The sequence below is a fragment of the Octopus sinensis genome, linkage group LG2, assembly GCF_006345805.1.
Source record: "Octopus sinensis linkage group LG2, ASM634580v1, whole genome shotgun sequence".
NCBI classification, from domain to species: Eukaryota; Metazoa; Mollusca; class Cephalopoda; order Octopoda; family Octopodidae; genus Octopus; species Octopus sinensis.
The window spans coordinates 107,920,011-107,933,463 of NC_042998.1; the positions used below are offsets into that span (position 1 = coordinate 107,920,011).

The 13,453-nt window shown below is 38.3% G+C and overlaps 1 protein-coding gene across 12 annotated transcripts in view; it reads right to left on the reverse strand.

Annotated features, from left to right (window-relative positions):
• LOC115225588 (coiled-coil domain-containing protein 171) overlaps positions 1-13,453 on the reverse strand; it is a 268,237-nt gene that overhangs the window by 23,783 nt on the left and 231,001 nt on the right. For all 12 annotated transcript variants that reach the window (XM_036498806.1, XM_036498818.1, XM_036498816.1 and 9 more), the window contains one exon: positions 12,021-12,075. In XM_036498806.1, coding sequence (XP_036354699.1) covers positions 12,021-12,075 — 55 coding nt within the window. The remainder of the gene's footprint in view (positions 1-12,020; positions 12,076-13,453) is intronic.

Here is a 13,453-nt window from a genome sequence, read left to right on the forward strand (position 1 = left end):
AAGTTATGTTTGTTTTACAAGCCTACAAAACTGTAAATTGCATGGAGCCAAATCAGACTGTTATTAAATAATATATGTAACTCCTAACAAATATGCCACTTTCTTTCATTTGTCCACTCATTTATATAATAGTGCATATACACTGTATATTTATTTGTGTGTGCATGTATATCTATATACATATCTTTCTTTCTCTGATTCTTCAGTCCCTGCTATAACATTAGCTCGTACAATAAACACCTCCGTCTATTTTTAGAAACTCGACCATTATATCTTATTCTTCCTTTTTGAGGTTTACTACTCACATTAGTAACCTCCCACTCCTGTACCATTTTCTGTACCCATCCCTCCACCTTAGTGCCTTTCAAAAATATCACCCCACCTCCTACATATTCCTTCCCTACATTCTTCTCATTTTATCCCTCCCCTACTCCTCTCCTATCCTCCTCATAATATCTTGACCACCATCTAACACTCCTTTTTCATTTTCTATTCCTTTCTTCTTTTCTCACCTATTCCTTTTAACCACTCTCCTCATTTTAACATACATATCTATTCTATTCTCTCTATCTACCGAGTACTACTACTACATTCTCAAAATTTCATTCACACCACAAACCCTTTTGAATGAACAGTACATGGAATCTACATCTCCACACTTTCCATTTGTAATAACAAAATATGAAAAACTAGCAGAGATACTCGGTGTTGCCCATGTCACATGCAATTGAAGAATTAGACTTTTCTGTTATATTTTCTGTAATGAACTGGAATACCTATGTTTAGAATTTCATCAAAATTGCAGATGAGGGTTATTTCCCTCTTTACACACCCTAAAAAAATTGTAATCGTGCCACATGTATCCCATACTACTGATTTTTATGCGCATATTCCAAAATTCCAGTCTTATAGAACCTGTTAAAAGGACATTGACCTGAATAATGGAGGTCGTGGAGCTCTAAAATGTGAGAGTTAAGGCCCCTATTGGGGGTGGATGTCTTAATGTCAATCAGAGAAATTGAATTGTTAAGAATCTGTTTAACTTGGGTCTTATATCTATTGTTTGAATTTCTTTAAAATAGGAAATATATGTTCACTGGGTTTGTAAAAAGGAGCAAAGCTACAGGAAACCAAAAGATGAATGATCACAGTAAGCAGTCAGCTACCCTACCCTAGTCGTTACCACTCCCAATGTAGGATTCCTCACCATCCAGGTGACAGGCACAGCCGTAAGATGCATTATGAATCTATTGCAATTGGAAGGGCATGACCCAACTGAAATAAACATTAACAACTGTGTGACTTGAGGGCTAAGGAGAAATGAAAGTGTCACCTCTGGAGTTTGCAAATGACCACTATACTGATACGTAACTGGACAGAATAAATTTACAATCTATAAATGTCTTTGAATAACCAGTCACTCATCTGGGAAGGCCTTGAAATCAATGTTACCATCTGGGGACTATGTGTGACCCAGTGATAATAAAAAGACTGAAAGGAGGTCTGCAATCAAATAACTTTACTCAACACTTTGCAACTGAATCAGTGGAGGCAAAGATGCCTCTCATTTACTTGACAATTTATGCACCACATTGCAGAAATCACAATGTAAGTGTATGTCAAAGCAAACTCTTACACTGTTGTACCATTGAGTTACAAATAATGCTCATCTTTTATTTTTTTCCTTATTCAAATTTTTGACTGCTTAAAAATGAGTTTGGTATTTGTAGACAAACACTGGCAAAGAGAACTTCACTCATGATGTAGACTGCAAATGAAAAGGGAGATCAACATTGATCCGTTCAGTGTTTGCATCTCTACATTCCTTAGCATACATTCTTTTGTGCTTGGCATGTGGCATACTGTACAGCAGTACAAATTACAAGATTAGGAGGAGAGAAAAGATGCACTGGGCTCTGCACAAATTTATTCCACTGACAAAAAGATTATTTGTATTGGTTTTTCAGTAACATGCCATTTCTTCTTTGCAAAAGTGGTTGTTTTTCTTGCAGTAGTTGTCATAATGAAAACTGCTGTTTCTATAACTTCCTCACTTAATGATGGTCCATGGTAGATTTAGCATATGCAGTAGTTGTTGTACTCCTCCAGTCATCTGTGTAGCTGCATCTCATCTTTTGTTACTGAGGGTTCATACATTGTTCTTGATGGAAGAGTCCATCATCATCATGTGTGTGAGTGTGTGTGTGTGTGTGTGTGATTTTAAATTGAAAACACAACTATATTCTAGTTTTAGCTCTTTTTTTATTGAAGATCTTCCATATTCCCTTATAAGCTCTTAACAATTTGTTTGCAGCACTAAGGTTCTTTGAGCCAGTAATATTTTCAGACCTTCAAGTTCAAATTTTCTGGATGTAGAGATTGATTTTGGGGTGTTTTACAGCAATTCTACTATGAAACAAATCTATAGTATTGGACTTTATTAATGGTGACATTACCACATGTTAGAACTTTTGACTGTTGACTGAAGCATGTCTAAATCAGGCAGTGATGACGTCATCAACAAAGTGATAATCATATTTTCATTTTGGGATATCAGTGCAGATAAGTAGATTTTTCACTGGAACTTAAGGGTGTTACTCATTAAATTTGATTTTTATTAATTTCTGGAACTGTCTTTCACAAGTCATAAGTACACATACACACAGATAATCAGTTGAGCTTATAGGTCAATGATGTAATGTAAGTATTGTGTAAAAGAAAATGGGCTTTAAATTACAATACACATATATACGCAAACATACAATTTCTATACTATCATTCTCTCACATGACTATTAATTATATCTGAATAGACTTATTTTACATATGTTTTAAATGAAATACTAGTGTGTTAGATAATGAGCATGGTGACCTAAATCATGGAAAAATATGCCACACACATTATGAAACATAAAATATGCATCACATTAACCAACACAAAGGTTCTATCTTACCATCCTCACCACTGTTCAATGCAAGAGCCATCTCATTTAACAAATTGTATTCCAACTATCTAAGGCTTAGAATAACACTTTAGGATGGCGTCTGGAAGGTTAGTATAATTATCCAACTCAAACTGACACTGAAGCAAATATGAAGAAAATGATAATTAAAAATAAGTTTAATCAGGTTGAAGGAGCTGCACTTATGTCCTTCACAGACCCTCCTAGACTGGTGCAATCAATGCACAGTTGAGATTCATCTTGAAAAATATAAGTTAACAACTGCGGGAAAAACTTAGGGAGGGAATTCCTGAAGATGCTTATAAAGGAAGAGATGAGAAACTGGTTAGCGTAGAGCTGAGGGAAAGTAGAAGACATAGTATGGGTGATGAGAATAGAGAAAAGTGGGCTTGAGTGTAAATATTATGTAGCTAACCAGCTGAGAAGCTACTGAAACAGCAGTAGAAGAACCAGAGTAAGAGATCATGTTTTTCAAGTAGAGGTTGATGTGTATTGTTAAATGACTCCATCTAAATCAGCTGAGTAGCTTTGTTTTGGATGCAGTCAAGGATGTTTGTGTATATAAAAAGAAGCATGTCATTGTGGGTCATATTTGAGAGAACTAGCATCTGTTTGGGAGTGAAGTACTTCCTGTCCCTAAAAAGAAATGCTAGTCTTTGTGATGCAATCTTTGCTATGATGTGGATGTAGGATCACCAAAACATATCATCAGTGTTTATGAGGCCTAACATCTCTAGCAAAGGTTTTAGCTGTAGACATGACTCTTGTTTAAGAATATCTTCAGTGTGTCTGGTCTTGAAGGCAGTGTAGAATGTGCTTCCTTTTCTTTTTTTAAGATGTGGGGTGGGTTGCTTAATGTGTTAGACATAATAACCAAATATCTCACTCCTGTCTTAAAGAAGAAAAGGTATTATGAAAAAAGTAGTCTCAGAAATAAATTGAGAATAAAACTAGATGGTCACACCTGAAATGTATTAAATTTCATGGCTGATTTGGGACAAGGCTGTACTCCTAGTTTCTTCTCTTCAACTATCATAAATTGCTATAAGAACTAGTTATCAGCAGAAAAGAGTTTCCATGAGTAACCAGTCGTAAGCACCTCTGTTATAGTATTCTATTAATACTTGCTAAAACAACTATCAATTGAAATCTGTAATTAGTTTGACTGTGCTTACTTCATAGAAAATGTGTGGGCTTGTTTCAATGTGATGTGTGTGTGTGTACGATCATCATCATTTAATGTCTGCTTTTCTGCTTTCCATGTTTGCATGGGTTGGATAGTTTAACAGGGATTGGCTGGGAAGTGTCTGTTTTGGGATGGTTTTTATGGCTGGATGCCCTTTCTAACACCAACCACCCCACAGAGTGGATTAAAGAATTTGCATTCCTCCCCAGTGAGGAATCAGATCCTGGTCTCCTGCATAACAAGCAGGGATACTTACCACTATATTACCGAGGATACCTACACACACACACACACACATACATATATACTTTATTTAAAAGCAGCAGAAAATATAACATATATATATATATGTGTGTGTATATCTGGTGAGATTGCTGAGATGCTTAAATGGAAATGTGTTGATTTGTGCTGCCTCCAAGAAGTAAGGTAGAGAGGAAGTTCTGCTAGGTTCCTCACAGGCAAAGAACACAGATACAAGATTTTCTGAGCAGGGAACACTGATGGAGTCGGTGGTGGGGGTATACTTTTTGCGGAGAAATGGGTTGATAAGGTAATCGAGGTAGTCAGAGGTAGACAGCTGCAAGAGAAATACTTAGCCAAAGATAAACCTCGCAACCTGGCTTTTGTTGACATGAAGAAAGCCTTTGACAGGGTCCCCCGATCCCATATCTGGTGGTCAATGAGGAAACTAGGGATAGATGAATGGTTAGTGAAAGCTGCGCAAACCATGTACAGGAACGCTGTCAGTAAGGTGAGGGTTGGCAATGAGTACAGTGAAGAATTGTGGGTAGAGGTAGGGGTCCACCAAGCTTCAGTCCTCAGCCCCTCCTATTTATCATAGTCCTCCAGGCAATAACTGAGGAATTCCAGACAGGATGTCCCTGGGAGCACCTCTATGCTGATGACCTTGCTCTAATTGCTGAGTCACTATCAGAACTGGAGGAGAAGTTTCAGGTGTGGAAGCAAGGATTAGAATCGAATGGCCTTAGAGTCAACCTAGCTAAAACCAAAGTCCTAATAATCTACCCTTCAAGTAGATGGCCCAACTCGATCTGTAGAAAAGGCATACGTAGAGACTCTATAAGATGTACCTAGTGTAAGCTATGGACACAAAAGAGGTGCAGCAATATCAAAGGAAAGCTAACTAGGAAGATAGTTTTTGTGTGGCAGATGCTCAGGAGCAATAAACACTAAAAATGTGCAAGCAACAACTTCTGCCACATTCTAGGGAGAAAAACTAGAAGCAGGTGATAGCTTTCGTTAACTAGGTGACCAAGTCAGTAGCCGGGATGGATGCTCTGAAAGTGCAGCTGCTAGAATGAGAATAGCCTGGGCAAAGTTCAGAGAGCTCTTACCTCTTCTGGTGACAAAGGGCCTCTTGCTCAGAGTAAAAGGTAGACTGTATGACACATGTGTATGAACATCCATGCTACATGGCAGTGAAACATGGGCTGTGACTGCTGAGGACATGCATAAGCTTGCAAGAAATGAAGCTAGTAAGCTCTACTGGATGTGTAATGTCAGTGTGCATATGCAACAGAATATAAGCACTCTGAGAGAAAAGTTAGACATAAGAAGCATCAGATGTGGTGTGCAAGAGAGATGACGGTGCTGGTATAGTCATGTGACGTGAGTGGATGAGGATAGCTGTGTGAAAAAGTGTCACACCCTAGTGGTTGAGGGAAACTGTGGAAGAGGTAGACCCAGGAAGACCTGGGATGAGATGGTGAAGCATGACCTTTGAACATTGGTCCACACCAAGGCAATGACTAGTGACTGAGACCTTTGGAAATATACTGTGCTTGAGAAGACCCAGCAAGCCAAATGAGACCATAACCTGTGGCCTATGTCAGTAGTGTAACCAGCCCACTTAGGCATGCCTTTCTTTTACTGGACACTAAACTCTGCTTGCGAAGACCTGTTGAGGCAAGTGAAATCGAAATCAAATTCGATGACAGCACTGCACGACTGGCATCCATGTTAGTGGAGTGCTAAGAGCACCATCCGAGCATACTCGTTGCCAGGGCCGCTGACTGGTCCCCGTGGCGGTGGCATGTAAAAAGCATCGTTCGACCGTGATCATTACCAGCATCGCCTTACTGGCACTTGTGCCGGTGGTACGTGAAAAACAACATTCAAGCAAGGGCGATGCCAGTGCCGCAGGACTAGCTCTTGTGCAGATGACACGTAAAAACACCATTTGAGCATGGCTGTTGCCAGTACCAACTGAGCGGCCTTTGTGCTGGTGGTAAGTAAAAGCACCCACTACACTCTCGGAGTGGTTGGTGTTAGGAAGGGCATCCAGCTGTAGAAACTCTGCCAGATCAGATTGGAGCCTGGTGCAGCCATCTGGCTCACCAGTCCCCAATCAAACCATCCAACCCATGCCAGCATGGAAAGTGGACGTTAAACAATGATGATGATGATGATATATATATATATATAATGGAAAATCAATAAAAAAGAGTATAGTGAACTTGTTGTGAAGAGTAGAAAATCCAATGTTTTAGACAGTCCTTGAGGGGTAAATCAAAAGACGCAGAATTAATGAAAGACAGTTGAGTTTCACATTCTCTAAGTTGAAAAAACTGGCCAAGGATCTAAAAATCTGCTATCTCTCATTAATTTCTCTTCTTTTAACTTTCCCATACTCTTTTTATCAGTTTTATTACATAATATAAATCTAGCCAACACAAACCAGCAACAGCTTCTTTGGGGTCTGTTTTAACGTACACAAACACACACTTTTTATGCGTGCATGCATGTGTGTGTGTGCATACGTATGTACATACATACATATTGTTATATTTCAGGATGGTCCTATTTTTTTCTCAAATAAACACATGCACTATATATTCATCCTTCACTTCAGCTTTATTTTTCAATACACCTACCCACAGATATCATCATCATCATCATCATCATTTAACGTCCGTTTTCCTTGCATTTTCCATGGGCTGGACAGTTCGACCAGGGTCTGGGAAGCCAGGAGACTGCACCAGGCTCCAGTCTGATCTGGCAGTGTTTCTACAGCTGGATGCCCTTCCTAACTCCAACCACTCCGTGAGTGTGATGGGTGCTTTTTACGTGCCACCAGCACAGGGGCCAGAGGAGACTGGCAAAGGCCATGATTGGTTGGTGCATTTTATGTGCCACTGGCACAGAAGCCAGTCAAGGCGGCACTGACATCAGCGATGTTCGGATGGTGCTTTTTACATGCCACCAGCACAGGTATTACAACTACAATTTCCATTTGATTTTTATTTTGATGTTGATGTACTTGACTCAATAGGTCTCCTCAAGCACAGCAGGTCACCCTACAATCCAAGGTAAGCACAGCAGGTCGTCCTACGATCCAAGGTATTTTGAATGGGCTGGGGATGGTTATGTGAAGCTGGTGTAGGATATGCCGTGGACTCACTTTATTTGTTGGATCTTCGCAGTCACAGCATATCTCCAGAGGTCTCAGTCTTTCGTCATTGCCTCTGTGAAGCCCAACGTTTGAAGGTCATGATATATACATAACTACCAGAAGAATACCTGATTATTGTTTAGGAAACAAAAAATGCTATCAGTGGCCAATTTTTTGAATGAGACTATGATTCAGTACAAATTTATTATTTCCAAGACAATGTGTATATTATTTCTAATAGATAAACATTTTTATTTGTTAATATATTATTCACAATTCAATAACTCACTGTAAAAGGAATGGTGCAATGTCATTCCTACCACAACAATCTGGTTAGGATAACATTAACGCATACAGAACATATATTTCAAATCTCACATCAGGAGAGAAGGAAGTGCTCATGACCATTTACAGGGCTTCTGAAACTGGTGGGAGAGAAGGGGAATGGAATCCTTGAACCAGAGACCTGATCTGAATGTTTGCAACAGAGTGAGCTCTACTAAATACAGTGTTATGTTTCTATGCCAAGCTTTCATGCTAGCAACCAGGATCTTAGACATAGAGATCTTCACTGATAGTCTTCCCTTGGACTCACAATTTCCAAGGCACAAATGAGGTTGTGTGGTAAGAATCTTGCTTTCTAACCACGTGATTCTGAGTTCAGTTCCACGCATGGCAACTTGGACAAGTGTCTTCTATTCCAGCCTCAGACTGACCAAAACCTTATGAGTGGATTTGGTAGATGGAAACTCACACATATACATACATACATACATGTGTGTGTATGCCTTTGTGTCTATGTTTGTCTCTCACCATCACTTGACAACTGGTGTTTATGTTCCCATAATTTAGCAGTTCAGCAAAAGATATCGATAAAATAAGTATATGGGTTAAAAGAAAAATAAGTATTTGGGTTGATTCATTTGACTAAAAATTTTTTGATGTGGTTTTCCAGCATGGCTGCAGTCAACTGGCTGAAACAAGTAAAAGATTATCTGCCATCCCACTTAATTATGAAGCAAAATCTAAATTGATTTTGATCTCTCAATGCACACCCCAATTTCTTCCTGTAAATTTTGATGAAAACCTTCCTGAGGTATCTAAGTGATACCATAAATAACAGCTGATGTCATAAACTGTAACTACATGACTAACTGAACTTTAAACTGTTATCTGCTATGCTATTATTGTTTATTTTCACTTAGTAGTTGCCTAAACAAAAGCTGGATGTATAAACTTTTAGTAAGAGGTAAGGAGCAATCCCAGTTACCACATACCATAGAGAGAGGAAACAAAAATGTGGTCAATTGATGTGTCAGACATAATAGCCAAATCTACAACTTCTATCTTTAAAATAATAAAGGATACTTTGAAAAATGTAGATTTAGAAATACATTGAAAAAAGACTAGGTAACCACAGCTTGAACAACATAAAATGTAGATTTACTGAATCATGCTTGCCTGAAAATAAAATAGTTCCTGGCTGAAAATCATTGTTCTTCATTAAGATATTTTATACCACATACTTATCAGACGTAACATAAGGTAAACCACATACTTAGACATAACATAAGGTAAACCACATACTTGTCAATATATATTCCATATTGTGTATCTTTTCAATATTCAATATGCTTGAACCATATACCTTAACTATCTGTCTGTTCTGTCTCACTACCTAATGTGTGTGTGTGAGAGAGAGAGTTGAAGGCACAAGACATATTATAAAAACCTGCCTAGACCCACACATCTCCAAAGCAAGAACCTATTAGTGGCTTGTATCTTTATACTGTGTATATTAAATGATATTTACCTCTCATTAGATGGAGTACATTTTTTGTTGATCTTACCATAATGGAAGAGTACCATAAAAACCCTTCGCAAAAACAAAAATAAACTTTAGTGCGTAAATTACATGAGTAGATCATTTCCAGAATTTTTAAAGAAATATTTTTGGTTGAAAAATGACGTACAAATGTAAACATTCGCACTGGAAGTTGATTCATTTAATGTCAGAATAGGTTTTTACAGAAAAAATATAATGAAGTTGACTTTTATTTATGCTAGACGGTATAATGCTTACTTTTTCTGTAAAGATTTACTAAAAGCATTAAATGACTAATTATATTTTGAAGTTTGACGTTCATGCTGGTAGTCACAGTGTGGGCCATATTTTACTGCATCTCACACTGACAACACCATAATTCATCTTTGCGCATATAAACTCACCAAGTGAATATGACTTAGTGTTCCTTCAGAAACCTTCATTTACTTTATATGATGTTTAATGTCATTACACATCGATGTTGAATTATGCAGCAATCTTATGTTCTCTTCATAGAACAATTGTAATGTATGCATTACCAGTTCTTTTGGTATAGTAGAATTTTGCTATTCTTGCTTACGTCTGTTCACAGACGTGTATATTCTAACAACTTGCTTCTTAAATTTTGGTCCTCTCTTGTTCAATAAACATTGAGTTAAACTTGCAAAAGCTGTTTATTTTTTCCTTTTGATTTTTAATGTTTATTTTAGTAGGTTACCAAACTATCAGCTAAAACGATAATGACAAGTTTTTAAGCTTGTTTGATATTTTATAAGTGTGAAAGGGATCAAAATTTCGATACTCTGTATCAAAGGTTCTGACAAGAATAGGCGGAAAATCAAAGCTTGAGACAAGAAGACACTTTCAACCAATCAGAATTCTGTTTACATAATCAGTTTGATCGGTCACCTTCCTCTGTTGATTGAGTAAAGTGTCATTCAAGCTGATGTTTATTGGTAATTAAACTTAATTTGCAACACCTGTATGTATATCTCAGCTTTCTTTTCTTTTCATGTGATCATGATTTGAGAAGACATACAGAAGTATGCTAAAGATCGGACATAATCTCTTGTGGGCAAGAAATGTAAAATAAAGTTTATTATAGACAACACAAATATTTTGTAATTTAATAGCTTTCAGTGTGATACCTGTTAAACAGAAATTATTTTTATTTAATGAAAATTTAATAAAATCTAATCATAAGTAAGTGAAATTATGCTAAATACAACTAAATTGAAAACCTTTTCCCCCTGGCCATGTTGGCAATTCTGAAACGTTTGGGAGCAAATTTTACATGAGTAGAAGCTTTTTTTAACAATTTTTATCCTGAAAATCACCTGCGTAAATTACACAGGTGTGCACATTACATGGGTTTTTACAGTAAACTATATATGTCATCATCATTTAATGTCTGTTTTCCATACTGGTATGAGTAGGATGGTTTGACAAGAGCTGGTAGGGCTGGGAGCTGCACCAGGATCCTTTCTCTCTTCTGGCATGGTTTTTATGGATGGATGCCCTACCTAATGCCAACTACTTTACAAAAGTGCACCGGGTGCTTTTTACTTGGCACCAGTACCAATACTTTTACATGGTATGGGTATAGGTGTTCTTTCACATTATGGGTGTTTTTATGTGGCACCAGCATGGATGCTTTTTATATGGTGCTGGCATAAGTGCTTTTAATGTGGTACAGGAATGGGTGCTTTTTACGTGGTGCCAGCACAGATGCTCTTAACTTGGAGTTGGCATCAGTACCTGTGGAGTGACAGGGATATCTCAGCTGAGGGAGGGAGAGCAACTGAGACAAGTGGCCATGTGCCAGGTAAGAGGTTGGAGTATGACAGAGGGTCGAGGATAGCTGTCTTACTACAGAGGAGATACTTAGTTACCCCAGCAGGACAAAGAAGCAGAGGGAGATGGTACAGAGTTAGAGGAAAAGACAGTGACAATCAGAGTGAGGAAGAGAGGGCCTACCCACAGGGAACAGTGGGGGGAGTATAAGTAGTACAGAGGGGATATCATCATCATCATCATCATCTAACGTCCATTGTACATGCTACCATGGGTTGGACGGTTTGACCAGGGCTGGTAAGCTGAGGAGCTGCACCAGACTCCAGTCTAGTTTGGCATTGTTTCTATGGCTGGATGCCCTTCCTAATTCAACCACTCCAAGAATGTAATGGGTGCTTTTACATGCCACCAGCACAAGTGCCAGTTGCATGACACTGGTATCTGCCATGATTATCATTTCACTTGGTTTGATGGGTGTTCTACTCAAGCACAGCATATTGCTAAAGGTCTCAGTCATTTGTCATTGCCTCTGTGAGGCCCAACTCTAGAAAGGTGCTTTTTATGTGCCAGTTACGTGACACTGGCATAGGCCACAACTACGATTTTACTTGTCTTCCCAGGTCTTCTGAAATATGGCATATTGTCAAAAGTCTCGGTCACAAGTCAGTGCCTCTGTGGGGCTCAATGTTTGAAGATCATGCTTCACCACCTTGACCCATGTCTTCCTGAGTCTACCTTTTCCACATGTTCCCTCTACAGATAGAGATTAGCACTTCTTTGTCAAAACAAAACATTGTCTACCATATCCCTTATTTAATACACAGCATTCAATAATACATACCTTATCAAATTGTTTGTGGACTGACTTCAAGTATTTCTGTAAAACCATTTTGTCTCTAAAACAAGGAAATATAAAAACACCCATATTAAACATGGAATCTACTAAAAATATATAAAAAGAGCTATATAATGAACTAGATGTGAAGTATGTATCACTTACATATTTATTAAATTTAAACTCATGTATATGTATATATATATATTTGTGGTGAAACACACACACTCACACATATACTTATTTATTGAATTCATCTACCTCCATAAACTTGTGGAAATACATACTCATACATAGTAGACATACTTGTAAATACAACCTTGTGTCATTATACATGCACTAAAGAGATGCAGTAGAGAAAGGAAATTACAGAGCTATCAAATTGTTGAATCAGGTTATGGATAGCTCTGTAATTTCCTTTCTCTGGGTCATCTCTTTAGCAGTAGAGATGGGTGTTCCTAAAATGTGTCAGCCAGAATAAGAAGTGGCTGGAAAATTTTTTAGGGAGCTATTACTTCTGCTGGCACAAAGGATCATTGCTCTGAAAATCAAAAGTGTTTTTGTGTAAAGTGCTTTTGTGTTGTGTGACAATGAGATGTGGGCTTTGATTGAAGAGGACCTGTGAAGACTAGAAAGAAATGAAACAAGCATACATTGCTATATGGACTATATTAGTGCACTCAATAATGAAGTATAACTGAACTGAGAGATTTGTGTATGAGAGGAATCAACTGTAGGGTTCAAGAGAGGAGACTGCACTGGTAAGGGCATATGATGGAAATGAAGGGTGCCAACTGCACAAACAAGTGCTCAAAGTAAAACAGGTGAAGCCACACATGACCTAGCACTCCGTCAATGACAATGATGAGGTTTCCAGTTGATCTGAACAATGGAACAGCCAGCTCATGAAATTGATATGAAAGTGGTTGAGCACTCTACAGACATGTGTACCCTTAACAACATAGTTCTAAGGGAGATTCAGCATGACACAGGATGTGACAAGGCTGGTCCTTTGAAGTACAGGTACTACTCATTTTTTCCAGCTGAGTGGACTAGTGACTGGAACACTGAAATAAAGTGTCTTGCTCTTGAACAAGAGTCACTAGGTATCAAACTCACAACCTTATGATTATGAGTCAAATACCAAAACCTATTTCTTTACTACCCACAAGGGGCTAAACACAGAGAGGACAAACAAGGACAGACAAACGGATTAAGTCGATTATATTGACCCCAGTGAGTAACTGGTACTTATTTAATCAACCCCGAAAGGATGAAAGGCAAAGTCGACCTCGGTGGAATTTGAACTCAGAACGTAGTGGCCGACGAAATACCGCTAAGCATTTTGCCCGGCGTGCTAACGTTTCTGCCAGCTCGCCGCCTTCAAATACCCAAACCATTAAACCACATGCCTTCACAAAGTCACACATAACTGAACG